Genomic DNA, 15,037 nt, shown 5'->3' with positions numbered 1-15,037 from the left:
TTAGAATTGTGACTGTTATGATGATTTACGTGCACCACATCATACTGTATCATTGTACTAATTCATATTGAAGGTGTTTGCCAACGCCGTACTACAGAAGAAATTACCTTTTGATCTAAAAAAATAAATAATAATTTAGACCTGTCACTGTTTGTATTACGTGTTTGGCTACACCACCCTGAAAGAAGAGATTACCTTTAAGTAAAAAAAAAAGAAAGACAAATCCAGTTTCTTCCTGTGAATGTGTGTTGTATGACTAGTGAGGTGATAGTTGTTACGGAAATGGTTTGAGGTCACCTCCCCGGTGTCCGCTGTGTCAACAGAGAGCGTGCGTTGATGAGATCGAGTGTGTTGCAAGTGCCCGAATGCGAGCTGGCGAAACACAAAAGGTGAAACACAGGTCTTTTAATTGGAGGTTGGCATAGAAACGCTCACCAGAGCAAAGCGTGTCACGAGGATCAAGTGGCCCTGCCTCAGCCTCCATTGGTGTAATGGCCCATGTGTCACCTGCCTTATGACAGCAGAGCTGGAATGTGGCTTTTTTAGCCGTTATGACATCTTCAAGGCGATGTGGGCTCCATATATGCCATGTGTGTGTACACATACATCGAATTTGACTCCGGTTACACTTTGCTCTCGTTGTACATAATGTACATATGATATACAAATACACTAGAGAAATATAAAAAAAGGCATTAAAGACAACAGAGTAGGACACAAACTAAGCATCAACATTAACATTTAACTAATACAATATAAATATATATCTAATAATATATATGAACAATGAATTTTGGATATTAGTGCAGAAAGGTGGTAATAGTGCAGATATTTAATTATACAGTACAATGACACTTAATTAGGCTTTACCCACAAAGGTCCTGTTTTACTTCACTATTGCTATAATGTAGTGGTTGAGCCTGAAATTAACATGCAGGGGAGGATTGTAACAACATTATATCACACGGATACTTTGAAGATATCATTATTAAATTGTATCGTTATGTTCAGCATATGAATATTCCACGAGATGTAAATGTTGATACAAGCTGGGAAAGTTTTTTTTTTTACAGTTTTGACAGAACGACCCCAACTCGAGGACTACTTTCTGGCTTTATCCGGAGCTTGTAGCCGCAAGGGTGTTTTTCATCGCTGGATGGAGTTTGCTCTGTTGTCATGGCGATGGATTTGCTGACATGAGCAGCGGTTGTGATCTCATCCAGAGCACTTTTAGCACCTCATCGATCTCATCCAACTTCACAGTGGAGCAAAAAAAGTTCATAGTTGACCTCGTAAATAGTGGTTTGCGTTGAAGCGACACATACTGATGCATACAAGGATATTTACTGTCACGTGACACTTGTTGTTCTTAACTCAGGAAATAATCTCGAATGGAAACATTTGGTGCAAATATAAATTCACTTGGTAAATAACACGACTCATCACCTTGCATTTAAGTTATTTATCATCCTGCTCAGTTCTAAATGGCACTCTAAAGTTTCATAAAAATGTCGGAGAAGTACAGTTTGTATTGACACAGTATTATTTTCTTCATAAAATACCTTTTTAAAGGATACTTTACCGTTTATTTATATCACTGGGGGATTTCCTCACTTAACCCAGGAAGCACAAGTTATCCTTACCACTTTATATTACTAGAATTAATAGAGCAATATCTCTTGATGCAAACATTGATTTGTCTTTTAGCACAATGAGTGCTTTCTGACTCGACACACTTGGAATTGATTGTCTTCGGTGGTTCACTTTTGGATGATGTGGGCTTTGAAAAAAAAGAAAAAAGGCTTCAATGGTGGATTTTCAGGTTCAGTGTAATAGCTCCTAATAAAAACACAGAGGCCTTATTTGAGTTGTGTCAGACATTGTTTACACATTGAATATACTCGTAGAGGAGGATCGATTGAAATCTGGTCTCCCAGTGTCTCCTCTGTCTTCGTGTTTAGAGTGTGCTCTCTGATAGCATCTGATGGGCCCGTTGCCTCATCACCTAATATGGGGGTCCCCTCAGTCGGAGCCAGATATCTGAGTCTTCCTCTTGTCTCGCTTTCTCCGATCTCTCTCCTTCCCCTCTCTCCTCCTTAGGCTTGCTCTGCTGATGTAGATCTCTCTCTCTCTCTCTCTCTCTCTCTCTCTTCCTCTGGCTCTCTTTCGCCCAAGACTCCACTCTCACTTTTATAAGTGCACACAGACTAAGAGGGATCGGAGCTTATTGGTTTTTCTTCCTTTCTCTTGAATATATCGGCTAGTTCCTGTGCCACAGTAAGTACGCTGTTTGCTACAAGTCTTTCTTGCCGTACGTTGACTGAGAAAAATCTTTTCATTCATTGCGTTTTTCGGTTAGGAACTACACTTTACTTACTACATTTTTAGTCTAATTAATGTTCCAGCAACAGGAATTGAATGCTTTAAGATGAATGTGTTGTTCAAAGTTAAACAGAAAGTAGTTGATAGTGTAGTGCTGTCAAAGTGTGTAGTGAATGTCTATGCTGCAGTTAACTTTAAAGTATTCAAAAAAGAAAACTAAGTTCCCAGATCTGAGGGAGGAAAGCAATAAGTGCGATTTTGAAAATGTAGCATTACTTAGGTAGGTCGAGGTAACGCCATGGACTAGTTTAGAACCAGCAGTCAGTTAAAAGATATAAGTGTTAAAATGTGTATCATTGATGTGTAATATAACATGATACAGTTTAAGGTAGAACAGCAGCAACTAGCAAGCAACATCATTCATGCAACAACTACTTTCAAATCTTTTCGACCTTTTCGTCTGCATAGAAGCGGGATTATGTTTTATCTCTATAACTTTAAGAAGTGAAAAACATTCATCAGGCTTATCTCTGGCTGTCTGACCAGGACTGTGTGCCGTGTCATGGAGGAGAGTGTAGCGGCTCGCTGTAGTATGACATCATGAGAACTGTAAGTGGGGGAGTGGAGGGGTCCCACTGGGTGCAGGGTAATGGGTTCCAGGTTGTTTTGGCCCTGAAGATGACCCTAATTTCTTTCCCGCTCCAGACTCCCTCTCCAACTCCTCATGTCATATTTTCTCTTCTGCCATACTGTCTCTGCTACCCGCTGGCTTCTCCATTCGGTTTCTTTGTCCCTCTGAAACGTGCCTTTTTCTCTGAGAGCTTAAATCATATCTTGTCTCATTTCCATCAGTTCTATTATTTATGAGAATAAATTACTCACCAGCTACATTTCAGAGGAAGGGAATTCACCAAACGACTCTTCCTCTGTTAGTTTTAACCACAAATAAAGTCATTAGTGCCTCGGCTACACTGCATGCATGAGCTCCTCTTCTCTTGGAGATCTCCATTGTGTTGGCTGGGCTGCATACATTATAATATGCAATAGCTGCAAGAACAACAACAGTCTTCTCTTTTTGTTTATTATGGGTAAATATTCCGACATGAACTGGATGTAGATCTGTCCTTTGCTGGATGATTTGAACAACATTATTTTTGTATACTTTAAGTTTGACTTTCTCATGAAGCATTTGAAACCAAAACAAGACTCACATGGCTTTACTTAATCAAGCTCTGTTGTTCATCTTCTAAATTGCTGTGTTGCAGCTGGTGAGCAACATGTCATCATAACTGATTACCAAAACTATGAACATACAGTAAGAAGACCAAGAAGGCTGAATAAAGCCAGAATTTCCCTTTAACTGCACTCAAGGAATCATCCACTGTGACTCTTTTTGTTTAAATAATATAATGATAGCTAACATCTATCTCATATTAATATCTTCTCTCCTCAAAAGTGTTCCATAAGGCACACAGTAACATAATCTGCTCAAATGGTGACCTGGCATTTCACAAGTGTGACTAAGCACAACTTGTCGTTCCCTTTCTGCTCGCGAGTCACTGTGCACAAATTCGATTACGTCGTCCTTTCCTGTAAATGTGTCTTTTCTGTTAGACTTTCGCCTCGTTCTCCGCCGCTTTTCCTTTCTGGCTCTAAAACGGGTTGATGGCCAGCAAATGCATCCGCCGTCTCTTTGTAATGCTGTTTATCTCCAATAAAACGGAGTATTGTTTGTGTTTAAGGTAACATTTGCATTTGAGTTTCTCCTAAATCGCACGCAGGTTGTTTCTTTCAGTTGTCCCACTGCTCTCGCCTTCTGTGTGACACGCACACATAAAGTACACACAATAGTGCCCTCCGCTTGTTAAAGGTGTGAGGCGGTGCTCGGGAGGTCGGCCCAGCTCTTGGATCTTTAGTGAAGCGGCTCCTTGTGAAATTCAACGGGGGATTAAGATTCGTCACCCTTGGCCTCCCTCTATTTTCTCCTCTGTGCTCCCCTGTGTTTTTCCTCTTCACCTCCTTTTTGTCTGTCCTGCCGTACTGTTCTTTGTCATCTCCTTTCTCCTTCTACCCCTCATCCTTTAGTGGTCACCTCCTCCTCTACTCCATCTTTTGCTCTCTTCTTTATTCTCTTTCCTGCGCTGCGTTAAACGTGCCTTCCGGTTTTGACAAACCTCGTGTCCTCCTTATTCCCTTCATCTTCCTCTCCATCTCCAACACTTTTAGCAGAGTAGTTTGAGGATCCTTATCCTAAAAATCTAATCCTGGGAAGCAGCAGGATTACATGTATGGTTCCTGACAGGCCAACATGTTACTGATACAAGTCTATTTACTTTCTTTTTTTTTATCCAGTTAGTCAAATGCTGGATGGAAGTCTTCAACCTGATCACATAACAAGGGCTCAGTTCAGCAGGTCACAATTGGTATTATGAGCGAAGAGGAATAAATAAAATCAGATAAAGGCTTTGAAGCAAATGCTTTCCAGCTATTGGGAATCCCAGGGAAAGGCCTTTGCTAAAAACTTTTGGGGGTTCCCAAACGTCCACATTATGTTTATAGTGCAGTACTGCATGAGTCTAACCCTTAGAAATGTCAGCTTTATAATCCACCAAGTGAGCCACAGAGGACCTGACCTAAGTTGTGAGTTCCACGTGAGGGGCTTTCTCTCAAGGCTTATTCTGTGAAACAACAAACTGCACTGCTATTTGTGTAATAAGCAAATTCATCATATTGTTCTGTTTTCATATTGTGTCCATAACTCTTCAGTTGTAATATGCACAAATATTTTTTCTCTTGTTTGCCTTCATCCAGTCATTTCCTCCGTGTCCATTTGAGTGGATCTCGCTGCTAGTTCAGTACTCACCGTGCATGTTGATGCATTGCAAACGCCTCTTGTCTCCAGTTCCATCTTTTTAATGTGGTTACTAATGCCGACAATCCCACAAAGGCAATGTTTCACGGCCTTGGGACCAAGACGGTGCATTGAGAATGAGGTCATGCATGAATAGGTGTTTTCTTAGAGAGTGTGTGTGTGTGTATGGTTTATGTTCATCTCAAAATGTGCTGTGTGAATGCATTGCCAAACATCGCATATTTTCTCACTAGGTTGATATCAAATTTCTCAGTAAAAAATTAAATTTTCATTGGATTATGATCTTCTTAATATGTTTTCACAAGGGAGAGTTGGTCAAGTGTGTCTGTGTGTATATTATCCGCATCAAAGCAGAATCTCCGACATTAGACTCCTCTAGTCTAAACAACACTGACTCAAGTGCGTGGACCACCTACACACACATACAATATATTCACATACATTCAGAACTATGTATCTTCAGAAGCATATAAATACTCAGAGCATACGTAAGTATGCACCGTATACACAGCCTGCGCCTGTACACGCATACAACACATACGTGTATATAGAATCTGTATAACTGCACCCAACGTTATTGCTCTACACCCAACTTGCACACACAAATCAGCGCAGCACTCAGTCAGCGGTGAGCCAGTCCAGGCTCCGGCAGCGGCAAAGCAAACATTACCTTGTGGAGACAGAAACGGCAGAAAAGGTCAGAGCGGACCAGGACAGTGCAGAGAGGTTGTCTGTTTGGTGATGCAAACCAGGAGAAAGAGTTATTCGGATAAAGAGTGTTGTGCTACACACACACACACAAACAGAAACAGACATATGCGCTGAGAACATTTTCCGAGCTGAGGTGAAACGTCTACTTTGCATGTGTGCTTGGATTAAGCTCCAGATTTCGGTCGTCCAGGATGGGTGGGGTTTGGGTGTCTGTGAGCCGAGATACCAGAGCTGCTGAACATACCTGGCTCCTCACCGAGTTTTCAAACAGACTAGGTGCAGTCGATTTAAACGCTCTTTGTCGCATTGGTTGGACGGGGTGCTCATTTTCTAAATTTTCCCCCCAAACAGGTTTGTTGGCTCCACTTTCACTGCATTAAAGCAAACACACAGTCCATCAAGGGTTTTAGGAGTATAGGGCTTTGTCGGAACTGAATCTTCCAGTGATTTACAGTTCTTCAAGAATGAAGCAGTGGTGAGATTCAGTTTTATTGAGTACATCTTGCTCTGCCAATATCATTTTTAGCGAGGCAGACAGACGCATTGTTTTGTGACACTGCAACATTAAAATTGCATAATAGAATTCTTTCAACGTCATCTTTTGCTGCTAACCTTTACCATTTAAAAAAAGTGAGATTTCATGGGAAGAGAAAATGAGGAAACTATGCCACATCCTGCTTTTTCTTGTTGCTCACAACCCCCTTTTATATAATATAATCTGTTGCATCAGTTTTAAGATGATTTTAGTTTCATTCGTCATGGAATGAGGTGCATTTCTACAAGAGTTGTGTTTAAGCCAAAACACTTGAATATTGTACCTTCTTAAAAAGAAAATGGACCCAAGTAAAATAAAATAACTTTTTTAAGACCAAAAATAATTTTAAAAAAACACTGACAGTTGGCAACTTGTGCAGTGAAGGGAGGGTTAAAGCCGACATCTCTCACAGTGACCTCAGCTCTGAGTCCACAGACCAGAATAACAGAGTTCTTTTAACACTGACCCCCCGCTGACCTCTGCTAACCTCGACCCTCCATGATGCTTTTAAAAGTAGAATTCAGGCAAAGCAATGTATTTCTATTCCTTGAATGTCAGCTTCGTGGGAGAGTATGTGGAGGGTGGCAGGGTACTAATGCATCGATTTGCCTAGTCCCATGTGAGTTTTTGAGTGGAATGCCTGATATCGTTACCAGATCAAGGTCCTTGTGTCTGTTTTTGTGTGCATGCATGTCAATAGTGGGAGGGAAAATGGCATGGACAGACAGGCACTCACACTATTGCAGCGTTTGAGAGACAGCTGGGCTACATTGTCTTGTGGGGTCTCGAAGTACCAGACAATATTCAGATGATTGAAGAGGAGTGTATATGTGACTGAGAGACAATGTCAGCCAGGCAGTGTGAGTGCGTGTGAGTGCGTGTGAGTGCGTGTGAGTGCGTGTGTGTGCGTGTGTGTGCGTGTGCGTGTGTGTGCGTGTGCCAGGGACATCAAAGCCCAGAGGTCGGGGTGTGGGTGGTTGGATTTCAGGGAGACAGCATTGGCCTTTCCAGCGTACTGCATGCTCATTCATAATGTATGTGTCTGGTATGATATACATAATGGCACGGGCATGAGTCAGAGGGCCTTTGCGTGTCTGGAGTTTAGCATGTGAGTGTACGTTTGTGCATTCCAGCTCAAAGTTCATTAGATCTGTGTGGTGCCCCAAAGTGCCCCCTGCTAATCCTTTCCCAGAATGGCTGTTGCCAGGCAGAGAAATGACCTCACGGGGCGCTAATGGGACTCTGTAAATTGAGTCAACTGTGTCAGTAATATAAAAGTCATAGCTTATATAATATATATATATATATGTATATATATATATATATATATATATATATATATATATATATATATATATATATATATATATATATATATATATATATATCTCAAATATCACAGGTTCGGTCTCCATCCTTAAGAAACACAAACTCTATACTTTTCAAGTGGCAGCAAGCCTCAAAATAGTGCAATGCCATTTTGCTATGGACAAATTAGCTGTCAAATTAAAAGGCAGAATTACAGAAAGTAAGACAAATCAGTTTAGACTTGTGTTACAGTCTTCATAGTGTACACCAAGTGTTTAGAAAAGAATATAGTTTGCAGAACCAAACAATTTTTTTAATGCCACATTGTCAATAAATACATTTATCTATTTGTTCTAGATACACTTCTAGACCCTGAAAGGGAAATATATATATATATATATATATATATATATATATATATATATATATATATATATATATATATATATATATATATATATATATATATATATATATATATATATATAGTAAGGCCATATGGACAATATATGCTAAAAGTTACATTTCTATGCACCACTATAACATAGATAGTGTTGTCACAAGAATTATTTCCATAATTATTTGGTTGTCTATTGTACAATCAGTCCATCATTTTGAAAGAGGATGGATATTTTGGAAGTTAACCTTCCGAGCTCATTTAATAAAGCTGCCTCGCATTTTTCAATTGCCTTCACTGAGCTTAAGTCATTACACACACACACACACACACACACACACACACACACACACACACACACACACACACACACACACACACACACACACATAAACAAACAAACAAACACACACAAGATACACAGAGCTGTAGTGGCTGTTGACTCATGATATACTATATAGCTATAGTTCTGCTCACTGGCTAAATGTCAAGATGAATATTACTGTAACTGACAAGGGAGAACAACACCATGGACATATTGGTATTGGATGATCTTGTAATTGAGCTGATATGCAATTATTGCCTCTGTGCCTGATGATACTCTACATTAAACAAGAGTGCTTTCTGTCCTTCTACCTGCTTACCTACATTATTAGTGATCTAATTTTTTATACTGACATAAAAAAAGCATGAGTAAAAATGAATAATTTTGTTGATTTATTCATTTATTTCCCTTTTTTAATGGATGTTTAATGGATGTTAAAACCAGTTTATTGTATGCTCACTGTCCTAATCACTCCTTCACACCTTCACTCACTCATTCCCTTGTGCCACTTTAATTCAGTGTACATTTCCACTCTGCGCTTGTTATTTATGGATTCACTTGTCTTGGGGCATCTGTGAAACCTGAGAGGAGAAACTTGTCATCCATAAACAGTCTAAAAACATCTGGCCCTTTGGAATGTGTCGATGCTTTTGACCGTTATTTTTCTGTTTGCATGTCGGCACATGCTACTGAGATTTTGTGATTTTTGAAGGGAGGTTGGTCTCTGTGTCCACGTGCTCGCGTGGAGTTTGAAGATGAGATTGTTTGTTTGTGTGACGTGAGTGTGAAGATGGCTGCTTCGTGTCCATCAAAAGCAGCATCACATTACCTCCAGTGTCCTCTGAAGTCAGGCCGCTCATATACATACACACAAACGGCTTGTTCTGATTAGTCTTTCTTACTCTTGGTCCGTGTGTGAAAGTAGAATTAGCATTTAATGTCAGAGGGGAGTATGTCCGTTTAAAATGTTTTCTTGTTCGGAAAGAAACGGTATCGCAGCACAGGAAACTAACTTTAACAGGGTTAGGTAAGTGAAATAATTTGATAAACATAAAACAAAACTTTAACCCGTTTAGTAATGGAATTTTATGAGTAAATTCACTAATGTAGCGCAGAGGTTTACACCAATTACACTAAGTGGGTTGTGTTTTTCTTAGTCAATGATGCATTGTTTCATTGTTTCTTAAAGGCCTTCATGCTTTTGTTGACACAGTAATACAAATCCAAGGAAAAAAGTGCCTTACTTGGTTATTAATGATCACAATAAATCATATTTAAAAATGTCTTGAACCAGGACAATTTTTTTTTCTCTATAAAACTAAATACAAAATAATACAGTATTTTCTCACAAGTTCATTAGGATACCAGTTCATTGAACAGAGTGACGATGATGAGTGATGAAGAGTCCCAGGAGACCCCATCATTAAGCTGGTTCAGTCTACAAGGAGGATTTGTTCTGTGTAAAATGTTGTATTGTCTGTGTTTGATGGATATCAATAGCAGTCACCATCATCATAAGAACGCTCCAGGTCTGATTCACATGTTAGCATTATTGAAGATTGATTATTAACAAGGATGTTTTATAGAGAAGAAGTTAAGCCCTTTGTAGAAATAAGTCTGGTATCAAGTAACCACATTTCCAATGGCAATGTATCTTAGGGAATGATCATAATGATTCAGTGTAATTGTATTATTACAAAAATATCTGTGGCTTTATAGAAAATTGGTCCTCTGTAGTTGCCATTAAAGTCTTGAACTGTCAAAACCATGACAGCTTGGAGGGAGACGTTACTTTGGACACAAACACGATCTATTGGATCGTTTGGCCCAGGTAAAGTGGAGTAGTGGTTTGGAAACACGAATACAAAGTCCATATTAGCTGTTTTTTAGGGCTGTTTACAGCCTCTCAGTAATTCCCATTGATATTTCTGTCTCTTTCATACTCAGCACTGAAATATTCAAGCAATGTAAAATAAATATAAACTAATCTACCCTTAAGTCCTTTGGGTTTTGTTTGTTTATTAGTTACGGGGAAAACAGCCTTAATTAACTGAGAACCTGAACCATCTAAATGTAGGGTAAATAATGGAGGCGGGAGTGCTACGTACAACCCAGGCTAAGTCTGCCTTTTTGCTTTTAAAGCTGTATTACATGTGGAAAAATACACTGTTATTGTAGCACAATTAACAGTCTCTAGAGCTGATTGAAAAAAAGTAGGTCTCTCATTAGAAATGTGAGTCAGAGAATGTTCTGGAGGAAAAAAAGAAAATCAGAGACACTATTTGTTTAAATGTGCTTGATCACATTTATGTCATTATGTTTTTGAAAGTTACAGTGTTTAGTAATAAGCGTGTTGCTGGAATGCAAGTCAATACAGTACATCTTACATAATTGGCTTGTTACCGAGGTGTGTGTGTGTGTGTGTGTGTGTGTGTGTGTGTGTGTGTGTGTGTGTGTTCATTTTGTCTCACCCTTTCTCTCCTTCTCGCTCTCGCTGGCTCTCTCACTCTCTAAACGGGCAGGCTGGTATGTCTCCTTTCCCTTGGGATGGTTCAGATCTGACAACAGAAAGGCCTACACCCCATGCAGGAAACCCATCCCAGTGTGTGTGTGTGAGTGAGAGAGAGAGATGCCATGCTGCTGCCAGTGCCTAATACAAACAGGACATATTTCGAAGAGAGACTACAGATTAATGTAATTCTGGGAATGTACACCATGGTCCTGGTGGCGGTGGCCTTCACCTACCTCCTTCTCGGTACTCTTACGAAGCGGTGCTTATTGACGATTATACCTAAGCCATATTTTCTCATTAAACCTTTATTGCATTCATCCCCCCACTTTGTCACCAGCATCGATTTGGACCCGTTTTGTAATATCCACCCTCGCTCAAGGCGTAAGTGCCCACTTAAAAGTGCCACAAAATGCTGCCGTAATGGCTTTTCTCTGAAATTTGTGCCAGAAGAGCTCGCCTGCAAGTTCACTCAAGGACAAAGTGCAAGTCAATCGGTTTGGATAAGTGTTTTCTTTTATGTCAGATGGATTTTATTCTGAGAAGAGAGTGAACTGAAGGAGGAGGAGGCTTTTTGTCAAAATCATCGTCTATTCTTTCTTTCTTGCCTCCAAACTTCTTCTTATGCATCTCCCTCTCTAAATCCCTGCCTACATATCAGTCTGTCTCTCTCTGATGCTTTCCGGCTAGATCCGCCCCACCTTTTTACTTTATTTTCTATCTGTTATGTGCCTCAGTGGTATTACTCTCTATTCATTATTTCTTTTCACACTTTGATTTCTGTTCTGTCGAGAGGAAATTGCTTCCTGTAATGACCACAGCCGAGGAGCTGATGACAATGCCACTGATTCAGATGTTACATAACGGTCTGAAAGGTGAAAAACAGCACCGGATGAGGTGAATTTTGCCAGAAAGCTTGTGAATCACTCTTTCATCTCAGTTATTCTGTTGAGGCATATATTAAGGTTGATAAAGCAGAATCAGCTTCACCATTTCATATAGTATTAGCTGTGTTTTGTAAATGGAACCTTTATTTATTTATTTATATTTATATATATATGAATATCTTCCATTATAGAAAGTAAGTAAGTAAGTGACCCATTTGTCAATGATTCCCTTCACAGGTTAACAACTATGTGCAGGAGAGAGAGGAACTCAACCTGACTCATCCCGCCAAACAGCTCCTTCTGTCTTGTGTGGGTCTCAGGGAGTCTCGCTGGCAAACGCTCACGGTCAGCGCCAGCCCAGACCTGAAGCCCCGCCTCCATCCCTGGTGTTGTCATCCCGATCATCCCCCCAGGTTTGTAGGATTTTTTTTGTTGAATATACTTTTTCTTAATGTTCAACAGTTTGTGGTCCATTATGTGATGAAAAGATTGCCGTCTTGTAGATGCTGTAATTTTGTTTATTAACAGTTATACATTTAGATAAGTAAAGGAACACTGTGTGGGATTTAGGGGAATTTATTGGCAGAAATGGAATATATTGTTCATAACTCTGTTCTCAATAGTGTATAATCCTTCATATCTACATAGGGAGAACTCCTCTTCCATGGAGTCCACCATGTTTCTACAGCAGCCCATAACAGACAAACCAAACCCTGGCTTTAGAGAAGGCTTTTCATGTTTTCACATTAACTGAAGGACATCGTAGTTATCCAACACACTTGGAAAGGGAGGGGTGAGCGAGAGGATGAGTATTCAGTTGCATGCAATCTGCAATCTGCCACTTAATCCTCCACACTGCTTCTTTTAAGTAAAGGTAGCTGATTAACAATAACTTGGAGAGAAAAAAAAGCTAATTAAAGCTACTGTAAGAAACTGTCATTTTGTGTTGATTTTGGTGTTCCCTGTGGGCGAAAGTGGTAGTGTTTGTAAGCCTCAGATACATAAATACATTAGCAATACAGCCTGTGGTGTCGGTGTTGGCTCCCAATGGGGACTAGAAGAGCAGCGAGGCAAAGCTCAGAGGCCCCGCTGGAGTCTGAGCTGCAAGAGTTTCTGCTGAATATGCATGTTTTTCATCTGATTTCGCAAGGAATCATCGGCACCGATGGCAAACATTAAAAATAACTGCAGGAATAGACTGGTTGATAATAGACATGGACATCTTTGCCTTTCAGACTGTTGGTCAGACAAAACAAACAAGTTGATGCCCTCACCATGTGCTTTAGAACATTGTGATGGGCATTTGTCATCATGTTCTGATACATTATTGACCAATTAATTGATTAATTGAGAAAATAAATATCAGGTTAATTGGCAATAAAAAACATTAGTTGCAGCCTTACTTGAGACTTTAAATCTATGTGATTTAATTAATCAGATGTGTATAATGTGTAAGAATAAGATTTGTTTCATAAATTTTGACTTGAAAGTCATCTCATGAAAATGGCTTCCACAATTACCCAACATACTGTATGTATGATAAAGCATGTATAAGTCACAATACGAACAAGTGAGATCTTCTGATTACAACATTTCCAACACCCCAAAAGTCAGTGTGAAGCTTTTATGTAGTATATTATAGAATATATATATATATATATAGACCTTATTCTAGGTGTAGATAACAATACAGTTGGGAAGACAGTATATGTTCGATCAGAATCCCAGGCAAACTTGACTGTGTTATTTATTATTATTGCTCATCTCCACGTCTTATTTATTACTAGGTTTTATCGTGCTTGTGGTCAGAGGACCTCGGTGTGTTCCCTGCTGACCGGAGCGCTGCTAGAGGCCACAACAGCTATCGGAGCCCGCTCTGCTCTGCCTTACTTTTTGCCCCAGAGCCCCAACGCCGTGCTGAAAGGTGAGTGTTAAACTGAAGTGTGGGTGTTTGTGTGTATACACCACGTTTGATATATTTGTAGGTTTTAGTGTATAAACCCCAATTTGTATTGTTTAGCATACAGTTGTATTGTCTCTTTTTGATTCCGAGAGGGAAAAGTTCTCATTATTCCACTGCGGTAGCTCCACTCTTTTCTCCTCTTCTCTGCTCTTTTCCCACATGTTCCTTATCCACAGCAGGTCTTGGATCGGTTGGAGCATATCTGTAGTTGGTCCCAGTGGTGGCCCTTTCCTACTTACGTTTATCTTTATTTTCTTTGCTGTCCTTTGTCCCTCCTCATAGCACCCTCTCTCTGAATGGAGCGGCATGTCTCCACTCCATTCTCCAATTTAGCCGCACATGCACACACAATGCTGAAGTGGGGTAAGATGTACAGGTAGAAGAAAAGGCCTCCTTACATCACAGGGTCCACATAACACTGATGCACACACACACACACACGCACACACACACACACACACACACACACACACACACACACACACACACACACACCATCTGAAAAGAGGATATATGCACTTCAAACATGCTTGTGCTGCTCCTCCAAAAAGGTCAGAAGTGAAAGTGAGTATTTTGAATTAATTGTGTGTTTTTGGTAAAAAAGTACACACAAGCACACTTTATACCTGCTTTTTATTGTACTTAAACCACTTGGCAGCAGCTACCCCTGTTCCTGAAATGCCTTGAGCAAGACACTAAAATGTCAGTTGTAAAACGTAATGAGACAAGAAAATAAAGTAATTTACATGATGCATATAGTATGTCCTCTTTGTTTCTCTCTCTATCTTACTATCCACATGACTTCATCTTCCAACCAGCCGGGTTGTCGGTCAGTTGCTCAGCTGTCTGTCCACTTTCTCTACAATGATGTTACGTATGACATAAATGTAAGCCGATACTGACATTAACTTCCACTGGCTTTGGTCCAGGGGACAGGCTGTCTCTCACAAGATCAAGGGGAGACACACACACACACACGCACACACTCATACACTTATACAGCACATATCTTCAACATGACACTGTGTTATGTTCTAATGGGTGTTGCAGGAAACAGAATAAAGCCAGACACGTGCACACATAGCTGCTTAGAAGTCTTGGCAGGAATATGATTTCATAGGCACACACACACACACACACAGCATGAAAAACTCCCTGTCTAACTAACACTTTCTCTGTAACCCAGTACCAAAGCTACCCAGATATTG

At 40.0% G+C, this 15,037-nt stretch overlaps 1 protein-coding gene across 1 annotated transcript in view; it reads left to right on the top strand.

Moving 5' to 3' along the window:
• plce1 (phospholipase C, epsilon 1) overlaps positions 1 to 15,037 on the top strand; it is a gene marked incomplete at its 5' end in the record, with an annotated part of 64,675 nt that overhangs the window by 10,088 nt on the left and 39,550 nt on the right. The window contains 2 exons of the mRNA XM_079214501.1: positions 12,104 to 12,279; positions 13,654 to 13,790. Of these exons, the coding sequence (XP_079070627.1) occupies positions 12,104 to 12,279; positions 13,654 to 13,790 (313 nt within the window). The remainder of the gene's footprint in view (positions 1 to 12,103; positions 12,280 to 13,653; positions 13,791 to 15,037) is intronic.

Source organism: Taurulus bubalis (genome assembly GCF_910589615.1).
Source record: "Taurulus bubalis genome assembly, chromosome: 2".
NCBI lineage: Eukaryota > Metazoa > Chordata > Actinopteri > Perciformes > Cottidae > Taurulus > Taurulus bubalis.
The sequence above is the reverse complement of the archived record's forward strand: the minus strand, read 5'-3'. Positions and strand labels throughout refer to the sequence as shown.